The sequence below is a fragment of the Argentina anserina genome, chromosome 2, assembly GCF_933775445.1.
Source record: "Argentina anserina chromosome 2, drPotAnse1.1, whole genome shotgun sequence".
NCBI classification, from domain to species: domain Eukaryota; kingdom Viridiplantae; phylum Streptophyta; class Magnoliopsida; order Rosales; family Rosaceae; genus Argentina; species Argentina anserina.
Genome location: NC_065873.1, coordinates 22,732,455 through 22,744,260, shown reverse-complemented (window position 1 = coordinate 22,744,260; position 11,806 = coordinate 22,732,455). Strand labels below are relative to the sequence as shown.

Here is an 11,806-nt window from a genome sequence, read left to right as displayed (position 1 = left end):
ACTCTTATATGCTTTGGCATGCCCGTCTCGGGCACCCTGGACGTGATATGATGATTAGAATTCTTAAGAATTCACATGGTCATCCATTTTTCAAGTCCCGGAAGCGATTGGAGGATCACCTCACCCGTGCTCCGCACGGTGAGGCCGTGCCGACCCATGCACCGCATGGTGAGGCCGAGCATGCCTCACTCGGCAGCTCCACGTCTTTCATGCCGTCGGTGGCGGCATCCCCTCCTTCACAGGAGCTTGTGATGCCTCCCGTGCTTTCACATGCCTCCATGGCAATTTCTGATGCCCATCGCTCGTTTTGCAAAGCTTGTTCTCTTGCTAAATTTCAAGGAAATCCTTCTTTTGCTAAGACTTCAACCGAGAACATTCCATTCTTACAACGTATCCAAGGTGACATTTGTGGACCTATTCAACCAGAATGCGGACCTTTTCGATATTTTATGGTATTGGTTGATGCATCGACGCGTTGGTCACACGTCGCATTGCTATCCACAAGGAATGCTGCATTTGCTAAGTTATTAGCTGAGATCATCAAACTTCGGGCTCACCACCCCGATTATACTATCAAATCCATTCGTTTGGATAATGCTGGAGAATTCACCTCCAAAACTTTTGATGATTACTGCATGTCTATTGGGATCGAAGTTGAACATCCCGTTCCTCATGTTCATTCACAGAACGGTCTAGCAGAGGCTACCATCAAGCGTATTCAGCTTGTTGCTCGGGCAATGGTTATGGGTACTAACCTGCCGGTCTCTGCGTGGGGATATGCAGTGTTGCATGCAGCGACACTCATTCGTTTCCGACCCGCGGCTAACCAAGCGTTTAGTGCGTACCAGATGGTAACTGGTTACGAACCCAATATTTCACACTTACGCATCTTTGGTTGCGCCGTTTATGTGCCTATTACGCCTCCGCTGCGTACTAAGATGGGTCCTCAGAGACGATTAGGTATCTATGTTGGCTATAATTCCCCAACGATTGTCCGCTACTTAGAACCAACCACCGGAGATCTCTTTACTGCAAGATTTGCAGATTGTCACTTTGATGAGACATGTTTCCCGTCGTTAGGGGGAGATGGGAATGTTATCATTCCAAATGAACGTCAGGAATTGACGTGGTGTGTCCCCACTATGTCTCATTATGATCCCCGCACTGCTCAAAGTGAGTTAGAAGTGCAACGCATTATCGACCTCTAGAAAGTCGCGGATTCGATGCCCGACGGCTTTGTAGATATTGCTAAAGTGACGAGATCAAACATACCCGCTGCGAACGTACCGGCACGGTTGGATGTCCCGAAATACGGGCGTGGAAGACAAGCTCCTGGACCTAGCAACGTTGGCACCGCCCCTGACAGTGGGACGGAGGCCGACGGCGGCACCACCGTACGCCGTGGTGTTGCCGGCGCCCCTTGTGGCGACGATGCTGAGATGGCCCAGCATGGAGCAGCTTCGGCCTCGGCTCCTCAAAGAAAAAGGGGAAGACCGATAAACTCTAGGGATTCAAAACCTAGAAAGAAGCGAATGACTAAGGCACATCGCGTCATCAACGATGAATCACCATCGTATGAAGTTGTCTCTGATTACAGCTATGTCCATGAATCAACTCAAGTGTTTCCGTGGGACGCTATGGAACCTTGTTTGATGCCAGAGAACAACGAAATATCAGTGAACTACACAAGTGAGCAGTCGGTCCGAAACCGAGCCACCACATGCATTGATGACGTTTTCGCTTATTCCGTCGCACTTGAGATCATATCTGAAGACGACGTTGAACCTCGCTCTGTAGCTGAATGCGAACGCAGAGCAGATTGGCCGAAGTGGAAGGAAGCAATCCAGGCAGAACTTGACTCATTAGCGAAGCGAGAAGTCTTCGGAAAGGTTGAATTGACTCCAAGAGATGTCAAACCTGTTGGACATAAATGGGTCTTCGTTCGTAAGCGAAATGAGATGAACGAGATCGTGCGTTATAAGGCAAGACTCGTGGCGCAAGGATTCTCACAACGACCTGGTATTGACTATGAAGAGACTTATTCTCCTGTTATGGACATCATTACCTTCCGCTACCTTATTAGTCTGGTAGTGTTCGAAAGACTAAACATGCAGCTTATGGATGTGGTCACAGCTTATCTCTATGGGGATCTTGACGCAGAGATATACATGAAAGCTCCTGAGGGACTACCTTTACCTCCATCAAGTGCCTCCAGACCACGGAGTGCTCATGCAGTCAGATTACGTCGTTCGTTGTACGGGTTAAAGCAATCCGGAAGAATGTGGTACAATCGGTTGCATCAATACTTGGTGAGAAGGGGTTACAAGAATGATGAACTATGCCCATGCGTGTTCATACGAAAGACAAATTCCGGATTCGTCATCGTTGCGGTCTACGTTGATGACATGAACATAATCGGCACTCTTGATGAGATTGAAGAGACCGTGTCTTATCTGAAGTCGGAATTTGAGATGAAAGACCTAGGGAGGATGAAATTCTGTCTCGGCCTTGAGCTTGTGCATAGGGCCGACGGCATCTTAGTGCATCAGTCAAATTACACGCAGAAGATGTTTCGACGTTTCAATATGGATCTATGCAGTCCATTGTCTACTCCCATGGTCGTCCGAAGTCTAGATATCAAGAAGGATCCCTTCCGTCCTAAAGAGGATGATGAAGACGTTCTTGGTCTTGAAGTTCCATACCTTAGTGCGATTGGGGCACTATTGTATCTTGCTCAATGCACTAGACCGGACATATCTTTCGCAGTGAACTTATTGGCTAGATTTAGCTCCGCACCTACGCTACGTCATTGGAATGGAATCAAGCATTTGTTTCGATACTTGAAAGGTTCCCTTGACATGGGATTGTTCTACCCCTATTGCAGAGAGAACACCGCCACGGTATCTCCCCACACCACCGCCGTCACCGACCCCGGCCTTGCCGCCGTACGCCGCAGCGACGCCGCCGGCCGCCATGGCGTGGAGACCGTGCGCGGTGCCGAGAGCAGCCACCGGTCCCGTGCAGCTCTTTCCCCCGATGCAAAGACTCCAAACAACTTGTTAGTTGGTTATGCCGACGCAGGGTACCTCTCTGACCCTCACAAGGCTCGTTCTCAAACCGGTTATGTGTTTACCATTGGGAATACGGCGATATCTTGGAGATCCACAAAGCAATCTCTTGTTGCTACTTCTTCGAATCACGCGGAGATCATCGCTCTCCATGAAGCAGTGAAAGAATGTGTTTGGCTACGATCACTTGTTCGCCATATTCGTGATTCTTGTGGATTAGTCTCTACAACTGATCAACCTACGTGCATTTATGAAGATAATGCTGCTTGCATAGAGCAGACGAAGTTAGGTTTCATCAAGGGAGACAACACCAAGCATATTTCGCCTAAGTTCTTCTACAACGTTCAACAACAGAAGTTCTTGAATGTTCAGATCAATCAAGTGAGTTCAGAATCCAATGTTGCGGATTTGTTCACCAAGTCTTTGCCTAAATCTACTTTTGTGAAACATGTGAAGAGCATTGGCATGCGTCGTTTATCGGAACACTAGAGTTTGGTAGACTTCAGGGGGAGTCTACATCACATGTTAAGATCCTTAAGTAGTTGGTGCGTTGTGCTCTTTTTCCCTTCGATCAAGCTTTTGTTTTACCCAAGAGGTTTTTGTTTTGCTTGACAAGGTTTTTACCGAGGCAACAATGTGTGCACCATGCAACCTAGGCATGCGACACAAGGGGGAGTGTTCCGGGAGAATTACTATTCTACCCTTGTGTGTGTCTTAGCCTAATAGGTTTCCTGTTAGGAGATAGATTAGCATCTCCGTAGTAGATTAGGACTCCGAATCCTACGGGATTGTGGTGTTGTAAATGCCTATATATAGGCCCCCATATCATTCAATAATATACAAGTATTTCATCTTCAAACAGTTAGCAAATTCTTTTTTTTGTAAAATTTATATTCAAGTGAAAACTACGATGTTTATATCAAAACTCTCCCGACCCAACTTTTATTTGTCAATTGGGTTAAAGGGGCCAATAAAAGGGCCTTTATAGTTGATAAGGTTACCTCCAAAAAAGTTTTCATATAAAACCAAACTCCTCACAAAATCTGAAAATCATTCTCTTCAGAGATTGACCCACAGAGAGAACAACAACCAGAGGAGTCAATCAACGGCCGTTAATGTTGTGAATCTACCAAGTGTCATCCTATTGGGCCACTAAAGTACTCTGTAATTGGGCCGCATGATCTTGCTTCACATGTATTGGGCTATCTTGTATTGTATTTTCAATTGAGTATTTATGGTTCTAGAACTAGTTGTGCAGCTGACACGTGTCTAGTCAGTCTCCACGCTATTTATGCTTTTGTGCTAGGTTTTGAGCCGCAATCTATCAATTAAGAATATTTTCCTTCCTAGTTCACCTTAGTTTTTCACTTCTCTCAAAGTGCTGCTACGTTAGGGCAACATCCCTAACACACAACCTTCAAGACCAAGTCAGTGAGAAGAGAAGAGAAGAGAATCTCGCCAGCCATGGCAGAACACAAAGTAGAGACCATCTCAAGACTAGCCCAATGGCGGATTGACAATGTCGGACCCGGCTCTTACATAATCTCCAAGCCTTTCAAGCTCGGTAACTGGAACTGGTACTACTACCCACCATCCCCTTTCTCTGATTCCTCAAAAGATTGTGTCTTTTTTGGTTTTGGGTTCGAGTCTTATTCTTGTTTGTCGGTCGATAATCAGGTACTTTTCTATAGAGAAGAATCGATATCTCTACATTCATCTGTTTCCCGATCAATCGCGTTCGTCTAAAGAACCACCCCCCTTCGCTCGCTTTGTGCTTCGGATTTTGAGCTCCGCCAATGGCCGCCAGCCTTACATCTCCTCCCCCGGTATGCTTACTCTTCTCATCCTTTTGACGTTTAGTTTAAGTCAAACTCTTTAAGGTTGTCTTTGCTTCAAATTGTGTTATAACTTATAAACCTAAGTTGTTTTGGTTTACATTGTTGTGTACTGTGTTTGTCACAATGTACCAGGTTTTGTTTTGGATCAATGAAGAATTGGAATAACGTCATGTTTTAGTTGATTGCATACATTAAGGATCTATATTGGATATTTATGGCTTGTTCATGATTCGATGAACACATGTGTTCTGTATGTGACATAGCAAGTTCACCTACTTGTTGTGCCTTAATGATAACACTGGAGATTCTCCTAACTCCAAAGAAGTATTGAGCGCATAAATGTTTTGGATATATTCCATTATAGTAGCTGATGCATTTGAGAATTTTAGTTCTGTTTCGCTAATGAAGCCGTACTTCTCGCACAGTTTATGAAAGACAGCTTCGCACGAAAGATGATTTTGTGTGGCCTGTTGATTCCGGGTTCAAGGGTCCCTTAGTCATTAGTGTAGAGTTTCTCGACTTGAAGGTATCCCCTATAGATGTGAGTTCTGTTACCTAGTTCTCTTTGGTTATTTTCGTGGTTTGATACTTTTTATGAACTTCTGTACATAATACATAAAGCATTTTTCAATCAATGTTGATTTTCTCTCTCTCTCTCTCTCTCTCTCTCTCTCTCTCTCTCTCTCTTTTGGATGGCAAAAGGTTCTTTCGATGACAAATTTATAACTAGCCATTAACTAATTAGTTTCAGTGTGTTTTATCATCAATTCAGTAGCATGTAGAAAATCTAGTATTAATATGAAAACATGATCTCATACTGTTATAGATCATTGCACTCATGTCCACATATCTTGAAACTTACCAGTTCTCTGATACTTTCAATATGTTCTCGTTTAAATTAGGGTGGGGAGGCTACTCCTGTATGGCCTACTGGTGGATTGATGCAGTCTTTGTCAACTCAAAGCTGTCTGAAATGCCTCTCTCGAATGCTTGAAGAGGGCATCCATGCTGATGTCACCATAAACACAGCAGAAGGCTCTTTAAAAGCTCACAAAGCAATTCTTTCAGCATATTCTCCTGTGTTCCAAAGCATGTTCAGTCACGACCTTAAGGAAACAGTGTCCTCCACGATTGACATCGAAGACATGTCACTGGAATCTTGCACGGCCCTTGTCAGTTATCTGTATGGAACCATCAAACAAGAGGATTTCTGGATGCACCGGTTGGCACTTTTAGGCGCAGCAAACAAATATGACATTTCAGAGCTAAAAGATGCTTGTGAGGAGAGCCTTATGGAAGATATTAACTCCGGGAATGTCCTGGAGAGGCTGCAGGAGGCTGGACTGTACCAACTGCCGAAGCTGAAGAAAGGGTGTTTGCTGTACTTGTTTGGTTTTGGCAAGATATTTGATGTTAGACATGAGATGGATGGTTTTTTCAAGTATGCAGACAGAGAGTTGATGACGGAAATGTTTCAAGAAGTCCTTACAAGTTGGAAGCCTGCATAAATTACAGTGGGAGTTATTACTGTCATATGCACTCAACTATTGATACTTGTATATAAATTTGTGGGTCCTTGGGTTATATGCATACCTGAGAGATTAAGAAAGGTTTTACTGGTTTTGGAAGCACATTCATCTTTTATAAAAACTCATATTTGGAATTTGCTTTGATTCATTGATCCTATAAACTGAGACATGCAGTTGCAAGTCTAACTTTTCTTTTCTCACTTGGTGAGCAACAACATTCAACTTCATTCCCTGTCCCATTTCATGTCCTAAGAAAACGAAAAAGAATGTCACAAAATAAAACGCAGATGACTGCAGTTAAAATCAAACGTTTTGAGATTAAAGATGAAGTAAACAATGAGATATTTTATCGAAATAAAAGAGGTTATCTTGATCTTCATGAAAAACATGCTAACAAGCAACTTCCCCATATGCAAATATCATGATCACAAGAACCAAAATTGTTGATAAAAAAAAAGAACCAAAATTGACCGCCATAGTTACTGCAATGACGAATCAGCCTAATCATGTTAACAAATATGGAGTATGGACATTCAAATGGTATGAAACAAAGACACATGGTCAAGAAGCAATAACTTTGGTACCAAGTTCATATCTTTTTTGGGTATTCAACTTGTTTTATTTTAATAAATCTATTTTTGTTTCTTGTCTAAATTTGGTGACAACTTTAACAATGTTACATGTCAACCTGGGTAGCCCAGTAAAGCAAACCCGACTAGACAAAAACCAAAATAAATTACACAATTTTCACCCTGCTAATCCTCCCAAACAGAAGCATAAAAAAATTCCCCAAATCAGCATACAACCTTTCACCTGGTCTCTTCCTTCACACTTAGTTTTAATCCCAAGCTCTCTCTCTCTCTCTCTCTCTCTCTCTCTCTTTGCTTCTTGAACATGGAGACCCTTTACCAATACTCAATCTACCAACAAGAACAAGACAACCATGCTTTCCCCAACACCCAGTTGTTCTCCGGCGACTGTTTAATCTTTAACCTTCACTTCACTCATCAGCTCCAATTGTACCACCCTCAAGATGTGTTCATACCCTTGAACTCAATCCAAGATTCCTTCTTTGTACCCTGTAACGTGTTCTTTACACATACCCATGACACCATCAACACCATTCTCTCTGGGACAGGTGTGTCCCTGGACTTCATTGAGGCTTTGGTCCCTCAAGTTTACAGCTTTGTTTTGGAGATTGCTACTGAGTTTGCAAATGGGGACCCTGATGAGGTTAAAGTGGTCCCTTTTAGTTTGGGTGTTGTGGCTGTGACCCCCTTTGATGACCATGACCAGATTGAGAGGGCTATTTGGGAATCTGGGCAGGTTTTTAATCCGGTTCCGGCCACCAGGTCATCTATTGCTGCATTGAAGAAGGTTAAAGTTGAGAATCTGAGTGTGGTGAATGAATGTAGTATCTGTTTGGAGGAGTTTTCTACTGGGTTGGAGGTTATAGGCATGCCCTGCTCCCATGTTTTTCACAAGGATTGCATTGTTGAGTGGCTGAAGAGGAGTCACTTGTGCCCATTGTGCCGGTTTTCGATGCCAACGTGATTGGGATTGGATGATCCCAGTTGGGATTGTGTCGAAATACCAAAGGTATACCATTTATTTGACATTTGGGATTTGTTTGCTGATATAGTGTTCGATGTGGTTACATTGACTTGTTGTGTTTATTGATGTTAATGCAGATGTCATATCTACTAGAGTATACAAGATACAGGCTGCATCGAACAGTTTGATGATCAGAGAATGTACAGAATAGGTGTTGCTTTGTAACATTGATCTTACGCGGCTACAAATGGAAGTTGGGGTGCTTGACATAGCTCAGGATGAGTTCTTACAGGTATGAACGCATATGATCACTTCTGTTAGCGTTACAATTCTTATTGTTTGAATTGATCAGCTCAAGGTAGAAGTCATACAATGATCAAGTTGTTTTCTGTCTATATGTATCTGTTGCATATCTGTATAAATACAATGAGTATACATATGTGCATGAATGTGTTTGTATATATGTGTATGTGGTCATAACGTCTGTATACACACACATGTTTCATCTGGTTCAATTTTTCCTGTTCTTAGTGAATGCATTGCAAATAATGATTTATATTGTGAATTGTGACCACTGATTGATCTAAAGATATAGCGATTGCATGATGCCATTCATTGGTTTTGTATAGTAACTGAAGATTAACATAATCGTGCTGAAATTCTCAGGCTAGGGTATTATGGATATTTGATGGAGAAGCAAGTTCTGTTCAGGTAAGACAATGAACTCATAGTTTCAGTGGATTTTCCACAATTCATTCAAATAAATTATGCGCTTCTGTTTCTCATTGCTGAACCATTTTGTAGTTAGGATTGCATACATTCTTTATATATCAACATTACTGCTACTTGGTTTATTGCTGGATTTACAATTGAAAATAAGATCAGGGTAAGTCAAGGAAACAAATAGAGAAACTTCATATAATATAAGTACATAAAAATTATACTGGCATATGTAAATTGAGATTAACTACGATTTGATAGCATATGTAGTAGTATTCACTGTTGGCATACTTTCTTGCAATTATCTGTGCGGTGAACTTATTTGGTGGTAGATAGTTAATTGAGAGGATGTCAAGTGTTTTCTAGGAAAGAAACTGATCTCCTTATACATCAAATCTCTCAGATTTGTATTTTGGTTAATGTTTTTGCAATTTGATGTTCATTGAGTTCATCATCCTGAAGCTTAAATAACATTTTCTTGGTCTTTATTATGAAGAAATGGTTGTTTACTTGTAATTTTTGTTGGCACAGATATTAGCATATAAGGTTTCAAAGGAGCAAAATCAAAGATAGTCGGGAAGTGCAGGTACTTGTGCAAGCATCCTTTTAAATCCAAACAAATATATGGACAAAGTCGGGCTCCTCTGATAATTCTCTGTCCATTAAACCATGGAAGCAGAGTAGGATAAATCTCAGTCATCTCGTTATGGCTGTTTGAATTTTGGTCCAAGAAGGAAACTCCAACACTTCGATAAAATACAGATAAATCAACAATGTTCAATCGGTAGCATGCATGTATGCTTCAGTAGCTAACATTGTGTTGCCATGCATAGAATTTCTTACACACTACTGTATCATATATACCAAAGTTGCACGGAAATTTATTCCTTTGGTCTGAAAATAAGAACATTAAAAAAGGAAGTCCAGCTTTGATATTATGATATAGAACAATGCCCTTTGATCTGAAAATAAGAAAATTTAAAAAGGAAGTCCAGCTTTGATATTATGATATAGAACAATGCGCAGGTTTATACTGAAGCCGCACATCCTTGTAATTACCCACAATCAGTGAGTTTTTCAGATGATGTGAGCTACAATATGTTCTCCGGGTCTTCTTCTTCTTTTGATGTTATGATATAAAAAAGGGAGATTTTATTCATACTTCCAAAAATGGTATTTAGACCTCCTCTCTTAATAAACTTCTCTTTTATTTTTACAAATACTTGAAATGCTATCTAGACCAACAAATTTTTTTAAAAATATTCGTAATCAATATATCATTATTAAATATCAAATCAATATACTATTTATTAATATCTTTCTAATTATATTTTTATATTTAGTTATTATAAACAAATAAAAAAATTTCTTTAGAATTGCATAATTCATCTTCTCAAATTAATTTTCTCTTTCACTCCTAAATTAATAATTAATAATATTGTTCTTTTTTTTCATTCATTGATTTGAAATTTGCCAAATAGTAAAATCAACATGAAAAATTATAACATCTATTGAATAATTTTTCTCTCTCAGACGAAGTTTATCAAAAATTTTATGTAGCTTTTCAATTGATACATGAAGATTAATAATGTTATTTATTGTATTTTTTAACAATAAAAAATACAAGTAATTAAATCATCTTATTTAATTTATTATTTTAGATTAGGATTAGTCTAAAATAAATAAATAAATAAATAATTGACAAAAATTTATAAAATAAACATGTTAAGAATTGTCTTGTTTTCCTTTTTTTTCACTTTTATATGTTTTTTTGGTAATTTCACATGGGTTGAAAAAGTCAAAATGAAATTTGAAAAAGATAGAGGTCTAAGTACTGTTTTAAGAGGTATGAATAGAAGCTTCCTATAAAAAATGTTTTTTAGGAGATGGGAATGTGCAACCATCAAAACCAAGGACATCCAAGGAGTAGTCATCGGTTCTACTTAAATTTTCAGTCAGATGTCAACTAATGCAAAACGCAAGACGTTGAACAGTAAATGAGATAGTTGAATTCAATGTAGCATAATCCATTTGACATACGTTACTTCATTGACTCCAGGACTTTACTAAATTCACAGGATGGTGCTTACTAAGGAGCACAAACGTAGCCAACATTTGATTTCTAAAGTCATGGAAATACCATCTCAACATATAATAATTAATACTGGTCTGCAATACATTTCCCAAATCAGTAAATCATAGGCACTGGTTTCACACTAGTTTATTATTCTACTAATTCCTTGAAATTCACAACCGAGTCTCTGCTTGTTTGAAAGCTGATCCATCATGCCCGAATCAAGCTACTTCCAGCGCGCAGGCTCCTCCTCTTTGTTCTGTTGTTCTCCTCAACTGTCAATCCCTATTTATAAATTATAAGTGAAAAAGAACAAACATGGTTGATAAATAAAACCTGGAGGGGCAATCTAGTTTACTCAGCAGCATTATGACTTATACATTCATTCTACTACATCAGCTAAAACATAAACTAAAAAAAGAATACATCAGCTAAAACAAAACCCTAGTCAATTTGCTATTAACAAGCTTAACAACTTGTCGATGTCAGATTACATTGATTCATTTAGTAAAACATAATCTGTAGTTCTGAACAGATACGGCTCGTTCTGATAACATGTAAGGTGAACACATTGACCAAGACTATTCAGAGATTTAGTTAAGCCAGTTATAAGTCACATACCCCTGTTAGTCTGTTAGTACGTTAACAAGTAACCATTAGTTTCTACAAAACCATTCATCGTAGATTTGATCTATGCAAGGACCATAATTTATAGATGCGTAAATAAAATGATAAGACACTCAAAAAATTCTACGGCGCTTGGAAGGTGACAAAGGAACATTCTTGTCAAGTTGTCGATCATCGCCCAAACTTGTTGCCGCTTTGTTGGCTCTTCCATTGGTCATCCTACTCCTGCTGTGCAATTGATGATACCACTGTCGTGCTCACCAAGCTGATAGACCCCATTGGACAGGATTTGAGGCAGAAAATTGGGGTCAGCGCCAGCGCTATCATCAGAGACTTGGAGTACAAATTTGCAGAAGTGAAGGCGACTCCGGTGGTCAAATGTATAGGAATGCCAAA

General features: G+C 40.0%; 2 protein-coding genes and 1 long non-coding RNA gene across 4 annotated transcripts; all 3 read left to right on the top strand.

Annotated features, from left to right (window-relative positions):
• The first annotated feature begins 4,413 nt into the window (after positions 1-4,413).
• On the top strand, positions 4,414-6,610 carry LOC126783327 (BTB/POZ domain-containing protein At1g21780). 2 transcript variants are annotated; one of them, XM_050508780.1, is made up of 4 exons: positions 4,414-4,645; positions 4,746-4,894; positions 5,332-5,432; positions 5,809-6,610. In XM_050508780.1, exons 1-4 carry the CDS (start codon positions 4,533-4,535, stop codon positions 6,412-6,414), a joined length of 969 nt encoding a protein of 322 aa, XP_050364737.1. In that variant the 5' UTR covers positions 4,414-4,532; the 3' UTR covers positions 6,415-6,610. The 2 variants fall into 2 exon arrangements, with proteins under 2 accessions (XP_050364737.1, XP_050364736.1); XM_050508779.1 differs by having other exon boundaries at positions 4,415-4,645; positions 5,332-5,447.
• Positions 6,611-7,329: 719 nt separating this feature from the next.
• On the top strand, positions 7,330-7,989 carry LOC126784194 (E3 ubiquitin-protein ligase MPSR1-like). Its single transcript, XM_050509678.1, has one exon. The coding sequence runs from the start codon at positions 7,330-7,332 to the stop codon at positions 7,987-7,989; it is 660 nt and encodes a 219-aa protein (XP_050365635.1).
• Positions 7,990-8,130: 141 nt separating this feature from the next.
• On the top strand, positions 8,131-9,657 carry LOC126783335 (uncharacterized). The gene is made up of 3 exons (XR_007670860.1): positions 8,131-8,281; positions 8,656-8,700; positions 9,241-9,657. It is a non-coding gene; the product is annotated as an uncharacterized LOC126783335 (long non-coding RNA).
• The last annotated feature ends 2,149 nt before the right edge of the window (positions 9,658-11,806 follow it).

Coding starts and splice junctions, on each gene's coding strand:
- LOC126783327 (XM_050508779.1), top strand. CDS start 4,533: ATGGCAGAACACAAAGTAGAGACCATCTCAAGACTAGCCCAATGGCGG. Junction 4,895..5,331: donor GCCTTACATCTCCTCCCCCG/GTATGCTTACTC, acceptor CTTCTCGCACAG/TTTATGAAAGACAGCTTCGC. Junction 5,448..5,808: donor TGAAGGTATCCCCTATAGAT/GTGAGTTCTGTT, acceptor CGTTTAAATTAG/GGTGGGGAGGCTACTCCTGT.
- LOC126784194 (XM_050509678.1), top strand. CDS start 7,330: ATGGAGACCCTTTACCAATACTCAATCTACCAACAAGAACAAGACAAC.